General features: G+C 44.1%; 1 protein-coding gene across 1 annotated transcript; it reads left to right on the top strand.

The window, feature by feature from the left end:
- Positions 1-6,018: 6,018 nt before the first annotated feature.
- LOC117349845 (pregnancy zone protein-like) lies at positions 6,019-13,235 on the top strand. Its single transcript, XM_033923452.1, has 9 exons — positions 6,019-6,137; positions 7,192-7,288; positions 10,429-10,489; positions 10,775-10,902; positions 11,162-11,252; positions 11,534-11,602; positions 12,359-12,461; positions 12,765-12,806; positions 12,937-13,235. Exons 4-9 carry the CDS (start codon positions 10,841-10,843, stop codon positions 12,960-12,962), a joined length of 393 nt encoding a protein of 130 aa, XP_033779343.1. The 5' UTR covers positions 6,019-6,137; positions 7,192-7,288; positions 10,429-10,489; positions 10,775-10,840; the 3' UTR covers positions 12,963-13,235.
- The last annotated feature ends 1,781 nt before the right edge of the window (positions 13,236-15,016 follow it).

Here is a 15,016-nt window from a genome sequence, read left to right as displayed (position 1 = left end):
TCAGCGCTAGAACCACTTCTTATTGCCGTACGCCATGACGCCTCCATTACGGGCATTAAAATCAAGCACACCTCCTACAAAATCCCAGCTTGTGCTGAAGACCTCCTTTTATTCCCCTCAATCCCTAATTCTTCTCTGCATGCCCTGCTGAATCTCATTTCTCTAAAACCTCTGGTTACCGTATCAATTGGGAAAAGTCGGAAGCCATGCCCTCTCAATAACAACAAAACCTTCCAATCCGATCTAGGTCCTACTAGGTTAAGATGGTCACCCTCGCACTTAAGTTTCTGGGTGTTTTGTTTTACAAAGAAAGAAACCTTATGTCCGAAAATTTACAACTATTACTAACCAAAATCTGTAAACTAACACACACCTGGTCTCCATTTAACCTTATGTGGTGGGGTCGCATAGAAAGAACAAAAATGATTTATCATCTCTATCATTAACTACGAGAGCATGCTTCCATTACTGGCCCCTAGTAAATTCTACAAAGATTCCACCCCATATTGCCTTAACCTCATTGAAAGCCCCAAAACAAGGTGGGATGGGTTTCCCTGATTTTTACTCCTGCTATCTTATGCTATGGTACCATGTAGATGTCTTCAGCACTTTCTACAATCTGAATCGCATCTGATACATCCCTTGAAATGTGGTCCATATATGTCTATGGCTCATATTTCCCAGCAACTTGGCATGATACATGCTACTCGATTTGCAATTATTAAATTGGAAACTATTTTCCACTCACCCCATTTGCAAAATCTTCAAGCTTAATGATAATATTATGATAGGAAAAAAACGCGTTTTCTGGCCCCAATGGATAAACAAATTCTACTATAATCCCCTTTGCAGACCTACAACTCACATTCCAAATTCCCTCCTCTGAATTATATAAATGGATCCAATTAAACCACTGTATAACTAAAACTAAATGGCCTCTAGAACTATCCTCCCCAACATCATCCAAAACTAGCCCCTTGTATCAACTGGGTCAATCTCAGGGTCACACTATCTCACTATATATTAAGGTTTTCAGAGATTTTCATTTCTCCCTGTTACCGAAATCCAAAAAGATCTGGTTGGATGTTTCCTCCTGGAATGGTCTTTTTTATGACAGTATATAGACCCACACTATCTACCTACCTACCTAATGCAATCTCTCTATTTCTTTTTTCACAAAGCCTTTTGGACCCCAAACAAATTACACAGAGCCGGATTACTAGATTCTAAAATCTGCTGACCTTGGGGATTTCAAACATGTTTTTCTCTTGCCCCATCATACAAAACTTCTGGAAGGAGATATGGGAAATCATCTGTAAATACCTCCCATCTTGTCAAACCTATCTTTTGAGATACTCATTTTCAGATCTCTCCTTCTTCCTGACCCATTGACAGTTAACCAGAAAAAAATGTTTACTCAATACAATATTCTGGTGTGCTAATGTACTGATAACCCTTAAATATGAGATCCTGGCCTCCTCTAATTCGTTTCTCAAGTCTACATAAGAACATAAGCAGTGCCTCCGCTGGGTCAGACCATAGGTCCATCCTGCCCAGCAGTCCGCTCCCGCGGCGGCCCAAACAGGTCACGACCTGTCTGAATCACCAGAAGGGGCCCCCTTGCCACCTTGGTTTCCCATTGAGTCCTATCTTCCCATCGAAGTCCTAACCCTCCGGTCTTGCACATGCACGGCCTGGTTGGGTTTCGATACTTATTACCTGGTTAGCTTTCTATACCTGTGTTACATCCCAGCACCTCTCTCAGTATCCCACGATCCCTTTATCCCTCAGGAATCCGTCCAATCCCTGTACCGTACTCTGCCTGATCACTTCCTCCGGTAGCGCATTCCAGGTGTCCACGACCCTTTGTGTGAAAAAAAACTTCCTTGCATTTGTTCTGAACCTATCTCCCTTCAGTTTCTCCGAATGCCCCCTCGTACCTGTTGTCCCCTTCAGCCTGAAGAATCTGTCCCTATCCACCCTCTCTATGCCCCTCATGATCCTGAAGGTCTCTATCATATCTCCCCTGAGCCTCCTTTTTTCCAGAGAGAAGAGCCCCAGCCTATCCAACCTCTCGGCGTATGGGCAGTGTTCCAGCCCTCTTACCAGTTTCGTTGCTCTCCTTTGGACTCTCTCAAGTACCGCCATGTCCTTCTTGAGGTACGGCGACCAATATTGAACTCAGTATTCCAGATGCGGACACACCATCGCTCGATACAATGGCATGATGACTTCCCGCGTCCTGGTTGTTATGCCCCTCTTTATGATGCCCAGCATCCTGTTGGCTTTTTTCGAGGCTTTTTTCTACGATTGAACAGATCTGGCTACCCCTAGCAGAAGGCTTTGACTGATTAATTAATCAATTGATTGTATTACCTACCCATTTTACTAGCTATATCATAGGGTGCTTTTGCTAAGTCTACATTGCTCCTGTATAATTGTAATTTTTCTTTGCTGCAGAGAAGCGCTCTTAAATTACAAGACTTTACCTCCCCCTAGTGTTCTATTCCCTGTTTTTCTGCAGGTGCTAGAAGGCATGAATTTTGTCTCGACTCATGCCTTGGTCATAACTATTAATTACATATACATATGTACCTGTATCATGACCTGTTATTATTCTTCTGTTTGTATGGTTTATTGATAAAACTTTTTTGAACTTTAAAAAAAATATATATATATTTATTTATTTTCAAGCATAAAATTTAATAAAAAGGTTTAAAAAAAAAAAAAAAAAAAGAAACTTTGCTCAGGTAGGGGGATAAATGGTTCAGCCTTTATGCTAGACATTACCACAGGAGGGAAGCACCGAGCACCTCTCCAGTACTGATTCCTGAAGCAATGGCGTCCTCCCTTGGCCAGTGACTGGAATAGCGTTTGCAAACTACCAGAGCGAAACGGCAGATTTTGAACTTATTCCCTTTTTATTTGCCCTTTTAAATTGTTCTCCATCGGTTGGTTATTGAGATAAACTGCTTTGCGTTCCATAGTTGGGGAAGAGGGCTTTCTCTAAATATAAAGTTATAGAGTACCTTAAGAGACTGGGAATCCAAACCGCAGATGAAGTTTAATGTGAGCAAGTGCAAAGTGATGCATGTGGGAAGGAGGAACCAGAACTATAACTCCTTCCCCTGACCTTCACCTCTATCCCACGTCAGCTCATTTCCCTTCTGCTGTCTGCCCCCCACTCTCTTCTCTTCCTCTTGCACAAATCGTGGCAAAGAGAGAGAAGCCGATGAACTCATCTATCTACAGTTTGGTTCTGCCCTTAATACAATTTCAGTAAAGCAATGCTGAACTTTCCCGGACTTGCTTTCAACATATGGCCTCCTTCACACTGTTTGCACTGAATGATAAATATTACATTAGAGTGGAGCACAAGGACCCCTTATGTTGCATGTTGTGCCCAAAGAGTGGCCTAGAGGTTTGAGCTAACGTCTCGGCACCCTGAGGTTATGGGTTTGATCCCATTGCTGCTCCTTGTGGCCCCGAGCAAGTCACTTAACCACAGATTGTGAGCTCACCAGGACAGAGAGGGAAAATGCTTAGAGTACCTGACATAAACCACCTTGGGTAAATCTCTTTACGTTATGGTATGTGCAATGTTATAGCCCACCAAATCCTCATAAATCTACATTTTAAAACGTGGGGTCCTGGCTTCACAACTACTTTCAGTCAGATTCAGAAAGGACTGTGCCACAGAGCTAGGGTTAAAAAGAAAAAGAAAAATCCAACACAGTCTGCAGTGAAAACAGAACAACACATGGAAAACCAGACAAAACGTACAAGATGGTCAGCGATTACCCTTGATTTACACAGGCTCGTGTTTATTTTTATTTCTGGTTTAATTTGCAACCTTGGCCCCCTGAAGAAGGTGTGTTAACTGAAATAAGGACCGTGTCGGGTCCCTTGGTTTGTTAAAAGGTGGTAACATTAACCGCATTTAATAATAGATATAATAAACATAGCCTGCACCTTGTACATTTTGTCTGCAGTTTTTCTTTGTTTTCCACAGACATCCGGATTCCCCAGCCATGTTCTCCTTTTGAGGACATCTCCGGGGGTCCAGACCGCTTTTCAAAACCAGGCAGTTTCAAAACCTTCTATCAAATCGCCGTTGGGCAGTGGGGGACGGGTCTAGGAGTCTAGATTTTCCAAACGGAAAATCTGGTAATCTTACACAGAACTAACTGTTTGGATAACAGAAACTCAGAACGAAAAGAATGGCAGCCCTTAGACAAAACTCAACACACACAGCAGAGCAAGGCGACACCTTGGAAAGGGAGCGGATTCCAAGGTCAGGATACTCAAAGGGAACTTATTGAACTACCCTGTGTCCTAATTTAGATTGTAAGCTCTTCCGAGCAGGCACCGTCTCTTGCGTGTTTAATGTACAGCGCTGCATACATCTGATAGCGCTAGAGAAATAATAAATAGCGGTGGTTTAAAACCACCCAGAAACATAAAACTTCAGAATTTAAGAAGACCAGATGCTTTGAAAGTGAGAAGTAAGGACAGAACAAAGATACGGGCTTTGTAACCCACTCTGGGACCCTTTTACTAAACCTTCGCACATGCTATGAGCTAAACAGCCCAGAGGGATAAAAGGATTTTTAGCTTTAGCTAAAGGACCCTTATAAAAATCTACTGCTGGTCACCCTCTCCCCCTGAGCCATGATTCACTTATATTCTTTGGAAATCTCGTGGTTTGCTCATTCTGTTCAGAACGGAAGAAGGGGGTGTTAAAGATATCAAGAAATGCATTACATTAGGCGGATCCCTGTCTGTGGAATTTGTTCCCTAGAGATAAAGTGGGGCGATAGAGTTTGAATGGATGCCTGCCCCTTGCTTCCCCTCCCCTTCTCCCCTTACGTCTTTGCACCTGTCTCTCTAAGAATGCCTGTAAATTTTGTCCTGTAATTTTATTGTGAATGTCAATTGTAACCCGTTCTGAGCTCCTGGGAGAAAGGGATAGAAATCTAAATAAATAAATAGTTTATGTTTGATTTAGAAATCCTAAGAACATAAGAACATAAGCAATGCCTCTGCTGGGTCAGACCTGAGGTCCATCATGCCCAGCAATCCGCTCACGCGGCGGCCCAACAGGTCCAGGACCTGTGCAGTAATCCTCTATCTATACCCCTCTATCCCCTTTTCCAGCAGGAAACTGTCCAATCCTTTCTTGAACCCCTGTACTGTACTCTGCCCTATTACGCCCTCTGGAAGCGCATTCCAGGGTCCACCACTCGTTGGGTAAAGAAGAACTTCCTAGCATTCGTTTTAAATCTGTCCCCTTTCAACTTTTCCAAGTGTCCTCTTGTTCTTTTATTTTTCGAAAGTTTGAAGAATCTGTCCCTCTCTACTCTCTCTATGCCCTTCATGATCTTATAAGTCTCTATCATATCCCCTCTAAGTCTCCTCTTCTCCAGGGAAAAGAGTCCCAGTTTCTCCAATCTCTCAGCGTATGAGAGGTTTTCCATCCCTTTTATCAAACATGTCGCTCTCCTCTGAACCCTCTCGAAATGCCATATCCTTCTTAAGGTACGGCGACCAGTATTCCAGATGCGGGCGCACCATCACCCGATACAATGGCAGGATAACTTCTTTCGTTCTGGTTGTAATACCCTTCTTGATTATATTTGCTCTCTTAGCGGCCGCTGCGCACTGCGCCGTCGGCTTCATTGTCATGTCCACCATTACTCCCAAGTCCCTTTCTTGGCTACTCTCATTCAATAATATCCCTCCCATCGTATAGTTGTACCTCGGGTTTCCACTTCCCACATGCAATACTTTACATTTCTCAACGTTGAACTTCATCTGCCATCTCGCCGCCCATTCCCCCAGTTTGTTCAAGTCCCTTTGCAATTCTTCGCATTCCTCTTTCTTTCTACTCCCACAGTTCCTCTCTCTATAAACCTTGAAATCACCCAATCAGGACACAAGTAAATATTTGGCAGAGTGGGTGGACCTGGGGCTGATTCAGAGGCCATGCTCCCTGACAAATGGAGGCCGCTGTATAAAGCGTCATTTTCAGCAGCTGAGTGGTCCAGACTCTCGCTAGCCACTAGGATGTGGGTCTCCATTTTGGCTCCCTGTGCCCTTCTTCTCCAGCTTGCTGCTGCCGGATCAGCACCGGACCCGTAAGAAACATGAATTTGTTTGGAAGATTCTCTTCTTAGTGTGCTTCTGTCGGCAGGGTGGAAGTTCAGCAATGAAACGCAAGCTTTCCTTTCATCTTAGACACTAATCTGTTTGCTGGTGGTAGCAAATGGATATGTTTGGTTTTTTTTTGTTTAGGACTGTTTAGCTTCTTAAATGCCCCTAACTTATGCATCAAATCTGCAGACTAGAAGGGTGGGGAGGAAACAATACCAGCAGTTACAAATAATATTTAGTTGCTGTTTCAGGAATTTGCCCAAATTAGGTCTGTTTGACTGCAAGTTTAAATTCAAACCCAGAGGTACATTCAGTGCTGCCAGTGAAAGAGACAATGTCACTGTGTAAACAGAGAAGAGCCTGGTGCTGTACCTTGATCCCAGCCAGACCTTTGAATAATGAGGTTGAGGGGTGGTAGATTCAGGGGCAATGTTAGGAAATTCTACTTTACGGAGAGGGTGGTGGATGCCTGGAATGCGCTCCCGAGAGAGGTGGTGGAGAGGAAAACGGTGACTGAGTTCAAAGATGTGTGGGATGAACACAGAGGATCTAGAATCAGAAAATAATATTAAATATTGAACTAAGGCCAGTACTGGGCAGACTTGCACGGTCTGTGTCTGTGTATGGCCGTTTGGTGGAGGATGGGCTGGGGAGGGCTTCAGTGGCTGGGAGGGTGTAGATGGGCTGGAGTAGGTTTTAACAGAGATTTCAGCAGTAGGAACCCAAGCACAGTACCGGGTAGAGCTTTGGATTCTTGCCCAGAAATAGCAAAGAAGAAAAATTTTAAAAAAATAAATTTAAATTGAATCAGGTTGGGCAGACACCACACACAGACACACCCACCCCAGCATGGAAATTCACATCTTACATTTATTGTGTTTGCAGCACATACACATGCACTTGTGGCAGATAACTGCAGTGAAACACCGAGAGCGGGCATCCAAGCCCCTCCATTCTGGAGTCTGTACATATGCCATTGCCGCGGGCACAGTCCTAGGAAGGTCCACCTCCTAAACTCTGTTCTCACTTCTCTCCTAGGAATGCCAATTTCTGGCCTAGCTGAGCCAGTCGCCAAAGAACAGCAGGTGCGCAAAAACTTCCCCGAGACTTGGATTTGGAATCTATACTCCGTGAGGTACGAGCTGGATCCGACAGGGCTGTGAACGTGAGAATAAATTGAATCCCTTCCACATAATGTCAGCCTGCAGGTTTCTGAGTACAACTGCTTCTCTTTTTTTTCTATAGTGCATTTTCTGGTTGGTTTTAAATATTTTATGATGAATGCATTTTTTTTTCTTAATTACTTCCACCCACCCAGTTTTAAAACTTTCTTCTCCCGGGCATGGTTTTCAGCTATTAGTGCTGTTTTCCTGCTTTGTTTAATTTGTTTTGACACCTATGAGAGGTTCCACCAATCGTGATCAGCACACATTTTCAATTAAGGCAACTAGACAGGGCAATCTTTATCAACACTAGAATATCTCCCCATTGTATGAAATGGACTTGAGAGTTATAAGGAGGAGGAAGAAAATCAAACAGCAGCTGACAGAGATGAAAATGTCCTTAGTACACAGGAGACAGACAGTTTTGGCCAGGTACTAGGGACCCGGATTGGCCACCTTGAGAATGAGCTACTGGGCTTGATGGACCTTTGGTCTGACCCAGTAAGGCTGCAGGGAAATGTTAGAGTGAAACAATGTGTCCATTTCTGCGTTCTTACCAAATCCGTCCTGTCCTTTCTTTCTTTCTTCTGCCTCTTTATAATTGTTACATTTTATTTCTGGAGTTATCAGTATACTGTAGAGAAAGGTGTCATTTGACTCCTTTAGGGTTGCCATATGGCTCCAGAAAAAAGAGGACAGGTTGAGGCATCCGGGTTTTGCTTCCGTTGCTCTCACTGGAGGTAAAACCCAGATGTGTCTCTCTGTCCTCCAAAACAAAGAAGTCTTAATCCACATGTTCCTTCGAGCACTTTGAATTCCCCTTCCCACCCCCCAACCCCAAGATAATCAAAGCTGGAATTTTACTTGGGGGAGAGATAACTTTTTAGCATCAGGTTTGAAGACAGAGGAGTCCCTGCAGTGGTTCCAGTTAAAACGGGCAGGTGATGGTGGATAAAGACAAACAGGCCATAAGAGCTGCCTTACTGAGACAGAACAAAGGTCCATCAAGCCCAGTATCCTGGTTCCAACAATGGCCAACCCAAGTACCTAGTTAGATCCCAAGTAGTAAAACAGATTTTATGCTGCTTATCCTAGGAATAAGCAGTGGATTTCCGCAAACCATCTCAGTAATGGCTCACGCGGCGGCCCTCTGGTCAAAGACTAGCCCTACCTACGTACGTTCCGGTTCAGCAGGAACTTGTCTACCTTTGTCTTGAATCCCTGGAGGGTGTTTTCCCCTGTGACAGACTCCGTAAGAGTGTTCCAGTTTTCTACCACTCTCTGGGTCCAACACTTTCTCCCTCCGGCATGTTTTCTCTGTCCTTGCCTCTTCCCTCGAGTGGCATCCCTCCTTCCCACCCCCCAACCCAACATGCTCTCTCCCCATGCACCATCTCACCCACCCCTCCAGTGTGTAGCACCTTTCCTTTCCCTCCCTTTCTGCCAGGTCCAGCAGCACCTCTTCTCCCATCCTTTTACCTCCCCTGTCCAGCAGTATCCCTTCTCCCTTCCCTGCTCCCCATGTCCAGCAATACTACTTCCACCTTCCCTGCTCCTCATGTTCAGCAGCACACCTTCTCCCTTCCCTGTCCAGCAATATCTTTCCTGTCACTGCTAGCGGCAGCTCACTGTGTGTTTTCAACTACGGCACACAGCCGCCACCAGCAGCAGTCCAGCCCGGTTCCATCAGGCAGCCTCAGGGCCCCTGCCAGGCCGTCCCGCTTTGATGATGCGATGCGGGCCGGCCTAGCAAAGGCCCCGAGGCTGCCAAATGAAACCGGGTCAAACCACTGCCAAAGCACACAGAGCTGCGGCTGCTGGTCTGGGGGCACGGAGATGAGGAAGGCAGGTACATGCAGGATGCTGAGGCTGTAGCTCTACTCACTATGCTACAATGCTACTCTTTGGGATGCCTGAAAGGTGCTTGTGACCTGGATTGGCTACTATTAGAAACAGGACACTGGGCTAGTTGAACATGAGAACTTAAGAGTTGCAATACTGGGACAGACTGAAGGTTCATCAAGCCGTTTCCTATTTCCAACAGAGGCCAATCCAACCCTGGCAAGATCCCAAAGAATAAGACAGATTTTATGCTGCTTATCCTAGAAATAAGCAGATTTTCCTAAAATTCCATCTTAATAATGGCTTATAGACTTTTAGGACATTAGCCAAACCTTTTTTAAACCCTGCTAAGTTAACTGCTTTCACCAAATTCTCCATTGTGTGAAGAAATATTTTCTCAGGTTTATTTTAAATCTACTACTTAGTAGTTTCATTGCATGCCCCTAGTCCAAGTATTTTTGGAAAGAGTAAACAAGCTAATGTTCTACAACAAAACTTGGGTGCCCAGTTTCTTGTTATAAATACAGAGCTGCACAGGAATGGGGCTCACAGGAATCCCATTGTGGGATTCCTAGGGGGATGAAAGTCATTGCCAGGGGATTCCCACAGGGATGGAAAAAGATGCTGCAGGATTAGGGGGCATGCATCATTGTTTCTGTGGTGTTGCATTGTTTGCAGAGTCCGGCTTCTTGGAGGTTCAGTTTAACTTCTGTCTACATATTTCTAGGTTTAGTTTGTGTTTACATTTTCTATACTAGGTGAGGGTGTTTCTGTGTTCTGTGTGTATGAAAGACAAGGTTTTCTGTTAGCACTGATTGTCCAGGATCGATTGTACTAATCGGGCTTGTTTAGTTTTCCATTGGGTGTATTGATGTTCTAGTGCTTAGTGCAGTGTATAAGATGCTGCCTTTTCCTAGGTACAATCTTGTTGTGCGACTTGTGGATTATTACTAAAAATCATGTTTTTCATATAGAGGAGGGGGTGTTAGAAAATGATCAGCCCCAGGTATCACATATGCTAGGTGCACCACTGATTGGAGTGTAAGGATTTCACTGTGCTAGGGACTGGGAGGGTGAATTTTGGCACTGGTGCACTAGGGTATTATGATGTCACCATTCTTGGGGCTCTGAACAATACAATAATAATGATAATAATTTTATTCTTATATACCGCCAAAGCCATGGAAGTTCGAGGCGTTTACAACAAGAAGCGTTAGACAATCAGTGAAGAGGTCACAATGAGTTACTTTGTCTGTCTCTTGTTTTCCAGGACTCAGTAGTCGGCTTGCAGAGCCTGGCAAAATACGCTTCTGTCACGTACAGCAAGAAAGGTAATATTACAGTACATGTGAAATCCGAGAACGGTTTTCACAGGGAGTTGCATGTGGATAACTCAAACCGGTTACTGCTGCAGGAGACGTCTCTTCCCGAAATCCCAGGGAAGTACGTGGTAGAGGCCATTGGGGATGGATGTGTATACATACGGATAAGTGATGGAGCCAGTCCTGCTGTGCCAGCAGCTGTCTCTCTCTCTCTCATCCTACAGCAGAAATATTCTTCCCACCACTGGGCTTCTTTGAAATTAATCTAGGTTTCTTTTGTTTTTCCTGCTTTAGACGACCCTCAGGTATAACATCCCACCTCCAAAGAGCCATACGGCCTTTGAGCTCCTTGTGGAGACAATGCCTGATACCTGCAGTGGTAGAAAGGCAGAAACATATTTTAACATCTATATCACCGCCCGGTAAGTGAGGGGTTGGGGGTGGAGAGGGGGTTATATGGACCAGTAGACGGAGCCTTAGAAAGAGATGGCTTATCAGGTGTCCTGTCATAATGATGGTACTGGACTGAGGATTAGGTTTGTAGTGATGGCTGGATGAAAAGACTGAGTCCGAGTATTTTTCATGTGGTGAGGGGGGGGGGGTGTATGGGGTGGGGGGTGGAGAGTTGGTGATTAAGGATTATGCTGAGAAATCCTTCCCCCCCCCCCCTGTTTTTTGCAGATACATCGGTGACCGCACAGTCTCAAACATGGCCATTATTGAGGCAAAGATGGTGTCTGGCTTCATCCCTCTAAAGAAGACTGTAAAGGAGGTGTGAATGGGGGAAGGGGCTAGAAGGGGAGGGGGAGAGAGCGCAGATCACAGAATCAGGAAGGAGTGGTGTATGCCCACAAGAGGGCATAGGAGCCAGCTTTGTGGGTGCTGTGCAGGCCCAAGCTGTATTGTGTGTGCACCCCAGTCATTCTAAAATGAGGAGGAGGAGATGACCAGTTCAATGAATTGGGAGAGGGAGGGTTTGGATGAGTGTTTAGTGTTGGGGAACTTCTGCCCCCCCTTCCCTTCCAATTTAATCCCTTTCTTGTTACCTCACAGCTGGAGAAGATGGGAGAAGTGAAGAAAGCAGAGATCACCCCAGAGAAGGTTGTCCTGTACCTGGAGGAGGTGAGAGTGGGGGAGGCTTCAATCAGAGAAGGGACCAGTAAGGGATGTGGGAGATGAGAGAGTGTAATAACTAGAGCTGGGATTGGGGAGGGGTCAGGGTAATGGATTGAGGGGCTGAGGGTGTTACAATGGGGGCCACAGTTATTGGTTGGCCTGAGGGCTTGGTCCCATGTCTTTACAGTCAGGCCCACTGGCTTGGCCCAGTGATAGAAGAACTGGTGGTGGTGCCAAGGGCGTTATCAGATGCCCACCTGTGTAATAAAATCAGGTCCAGGCAAAATCTCAGTCCTGGCAATGCCACTGGGTTACAGAGGTCTGATGAGGAAAATGACTTCAATGTGAGTGATGGAATTCCCTAATTACAGACAACTGGATCTGTGAAAATGGGCCTAGACCAGTGGTCTCAAACTCGCAGCCCTCCAGGTACTATTTTGAGGCCCTCGGTATGTTCATCATAATCACAAAAGTAAAATAAAACAGTTTCTTGATCATATGTCTCTTTAGCTATAAATTACAATATTATTATTAAGACTTAGCCAAAAGGAAAGATTTATAAATTATAAAGTTTTACCTCATACAAAGTTGTCATTTCTTTAATAAGACATTAACTCTTTTTTCTGAGGCCCTCCAAGTACCGACAAATCCAAAATGTGGCCCTGCAAAGGATTTGAGTTTGAGACCACTGGCCCAGATGGACCCCCAGAATGATGAGATTCATCACATTAACCCTTTCCTGTTTCTTCCTTTCATCCCTAGCTCACCAACCAGCCCCAAACCATCAGTTTCTCAGTGGAGCAGGACATCCCAGTGAAGGGCCTGAAGCCAGCCACAGTGCAAGTCTATGATTATTACAAGATAGGTGAGTGCAGGGTCCAGCAAATCTCTCTCTGAGCTCCAAAATCAACAGCTTTGAATGGGGGCTCCAGCTCCCCCCCCCCCCAGAAATACAACACCATCCAATGTAGCACTTGGGGAGGGGTTAAAATTCTCTACAGAGTTCTGTACTTGTGGTGCTGACATATATAGAGGAAATAAATTAATCTAATTGGGGGGGGGGGAGGGTGGATTCTCTGGGAACATTAGAATACCCATCCCTCAGCTGCATGTGAAATAAGCCTTAGAAGCAACATTTTCGTAATAGAAATTCTGTTTTCGGTTACAGAGGACAATGCCATCGTGGAGTACACTGCCCCCTGCAGCACAGGTATGGAGAAATCTTAGCAGGCAGCTGCTGAAGTAGCTCCGACTCCTCTCTGGGCAGATTTTAAATCTGCTCTCTAGGGGTTAAAGTGTCTGGTGCTAACCATGGTTTTATCGTACTTTTTTGTCTACAGTAGGAGAAAGTGACAAGACATCCTAGAATCAACTGCGTCTTCCACCCAAACCTTTCCATGCAGAAGATCATCATTCCTGCTAGTCCAGCAAGCAGAAAAGTGATCGGGATTGATAACATGTTGATAATGAAAACTACCTTCCCCACCACCACGCACCCAGTTTCAAGTTTCAAAATGTTTTATTCCAAGGACAAGTGCAATTTTAGCCCTTGTAGGGGTGAGCTGGGGAGGGTATGGAATACATGCGACCAAGACCATACAACAAGGAGAGGGCATTTATGTGTTCTGTACTACACAATAAAATTTAAACAACAAAGCCAGCATGGTCTCGGTTTCATTGTCCTAAGTTCTCTCCTTTTCTCATGTCCCTTGTTCACAGTTCAAACAGTGCAAAATGGTTTAATGAAATGACTTTCTACCCTGCTTATAAATCAGGGAGTCTTTGATTAGCTTTCGAAGGTAACCCTTCTTTCAGGCCAGAAATAAGCAAATGTTGGCAAATATCAGTACAGATGAAACATGAAAGTACTGTACACACAGTCTCCCAGGAAGGGGTGGGGTGAGCAAGGACAGGGTGGGTGGGATTCCCCTGCCACGCTCAGATGAGCACATAACACATGCAGAGCACCTGCGCCCATTAAAATAAAACAGGAAAGAGCCGAGAGCACAAACATAACATAAAATCTATTTCTAGACTGCATTACCTTTGAGTTCATTTTGTAAACGTTAAAGAATAAAAAAAAACTAGGATCCCAAGAATTTGACAAATAAGTAGGTTTTCAACTGTCTCCTAAAAGAAAATCGCAAAGATTTGAAATCCTTATCCCAAATTGCAGCCTGGAATGAAAGCATGCGATCGTGATATTGGGCTTTCGAGCTTCGAGAATAGTTTTGAATGAAGAAGCAAAATAAATCATGTAAGAAGGAGCTTGAAAACGACCCGCACCAGTGTAGCTCTCGGCAGAGATGAGAAACGGGATCAAACTTTTTCAAACCATAAATGAGTCTGGCAGCAATATTTTGAATGATTCTGTCTGGAAAGATTTTTCTTAGTAATCCAAATGACTTTGTGCCAAAGATTGTACCAGCAACTTAAATGCCGAAAAATCAAATTTGGAAGCCTTTACAGACTACAATAGCAACTTGATTACGCATGGTTAAGTTTGGGTCAAGAGTAATACCCAAAATCTTAATCGGATATTGTGATAGAAGTCTCTGAATTATTCTGACCAGGTTTAGCACAAAAGAATTTTTTGTTTTTCCAGAATTAAGCTTTAATCTAAATTCTGTTAACCATCCCTCAATTAAATCAAAGACTTCCTCAATAATATGTTAGCAACCGAAAAAGGACAATGAATTACGATGGTAATATCGTCAGTATAGCTGAACAATTTTAAACCCAAAGGTAAACATTGAACAACAAAAGGGAAAGCGGTGAACCCTGAGGGACACTGCAAGGAGAAGTACGAGAAGTTAAAAAGCCCTGACATTATTTCATATCCCAAGTGAGTCTAAATATTCTAATAGTTTGGTATGATCTACTGAGTAAAATGCACTACTTAAATTGAGCTGCATAATGAGGGCATTAGTGCCCTTACGAACCAGGTTGTGAAGACAATCTAGAATGGCAGGGAGAACGAAAACCGGACTGGGAATTAAGAACCGCTCCAGGTAACCTGAAAGCTGCAATTGGAACCAAACCCTCCATTATCTAGATAAATAGCGGGATAGAGGCAAAGGGTCTGTAATTAGAGACCAGAGAAAGAGGTTCTTTACAATTTTTAATTACTGGTGTAATGATAATGTGCCCTCCTGAAAGTGGGAATGAGCCTATATCCAGAGGATAAGATAACCAGTTAAAGAGGTCCATCTTAAAATTCAGTGAGGCCATTTTCATTAACGATGGGACACAATGATCCAAAACACAATAAGAATTAGAATATTTATTGTAGAGTCTCAAAATCTGATTCCAGTCTGATTTGTCAAACGATGACCAGATTAAATCGGCAGGAATTCATTTTTTTTTGTACTACTTTCCGTTTTGCCTTAATTAAAAGTTTATCCTTGTGATCTTCTTTCC

Source organism: Geotrypetes seraphini, chromosome 16 (assembly GCF_902459505.1).
Source record: "Geotrypetes seraphini chromosome 16, aGeoSer1.1, whole genome shotgun sequence".
NCBI classification, from domain to species: Eukaryota; Metazoa; Chordata; class Amphibia; order Gymnophiona; family Dermophiidae; genus Geotrypetes; species Geotrypetes seraphini.
Note: the sequence above shows the minus strand (reverse complement) of the source record. Positions and strands in the feature narration are given on the sequence as shown.

What these genes read in the sequence shown, in the direction of transcription:
- LOC117349845 (XM_033923452.1), top strand. Translation starts at nt 10,841, where the DNA reads ATGCCTGATACCTGCAGTGGTAGAAAGGCAGAAACATATTTTAACATC. An exon ending in AACATCTATATCACCGCCCG is followed by an intron (nt 10,903 to 11,161) that starts GTAAGTGAGGGG and finishes TGTTTTTTGCAG; the next exon opens with ATACATCGGTGACCGCACAG. An exon ending in TTGTCCTGTACCTGGAGGAG is followed by an intron (nt 11,603 to 12,358) that starts GTGAGAGTGGGG and finishes TTTCATCCCTAG; the next exon opens with CTCACCAACCAGCCCCAAAC.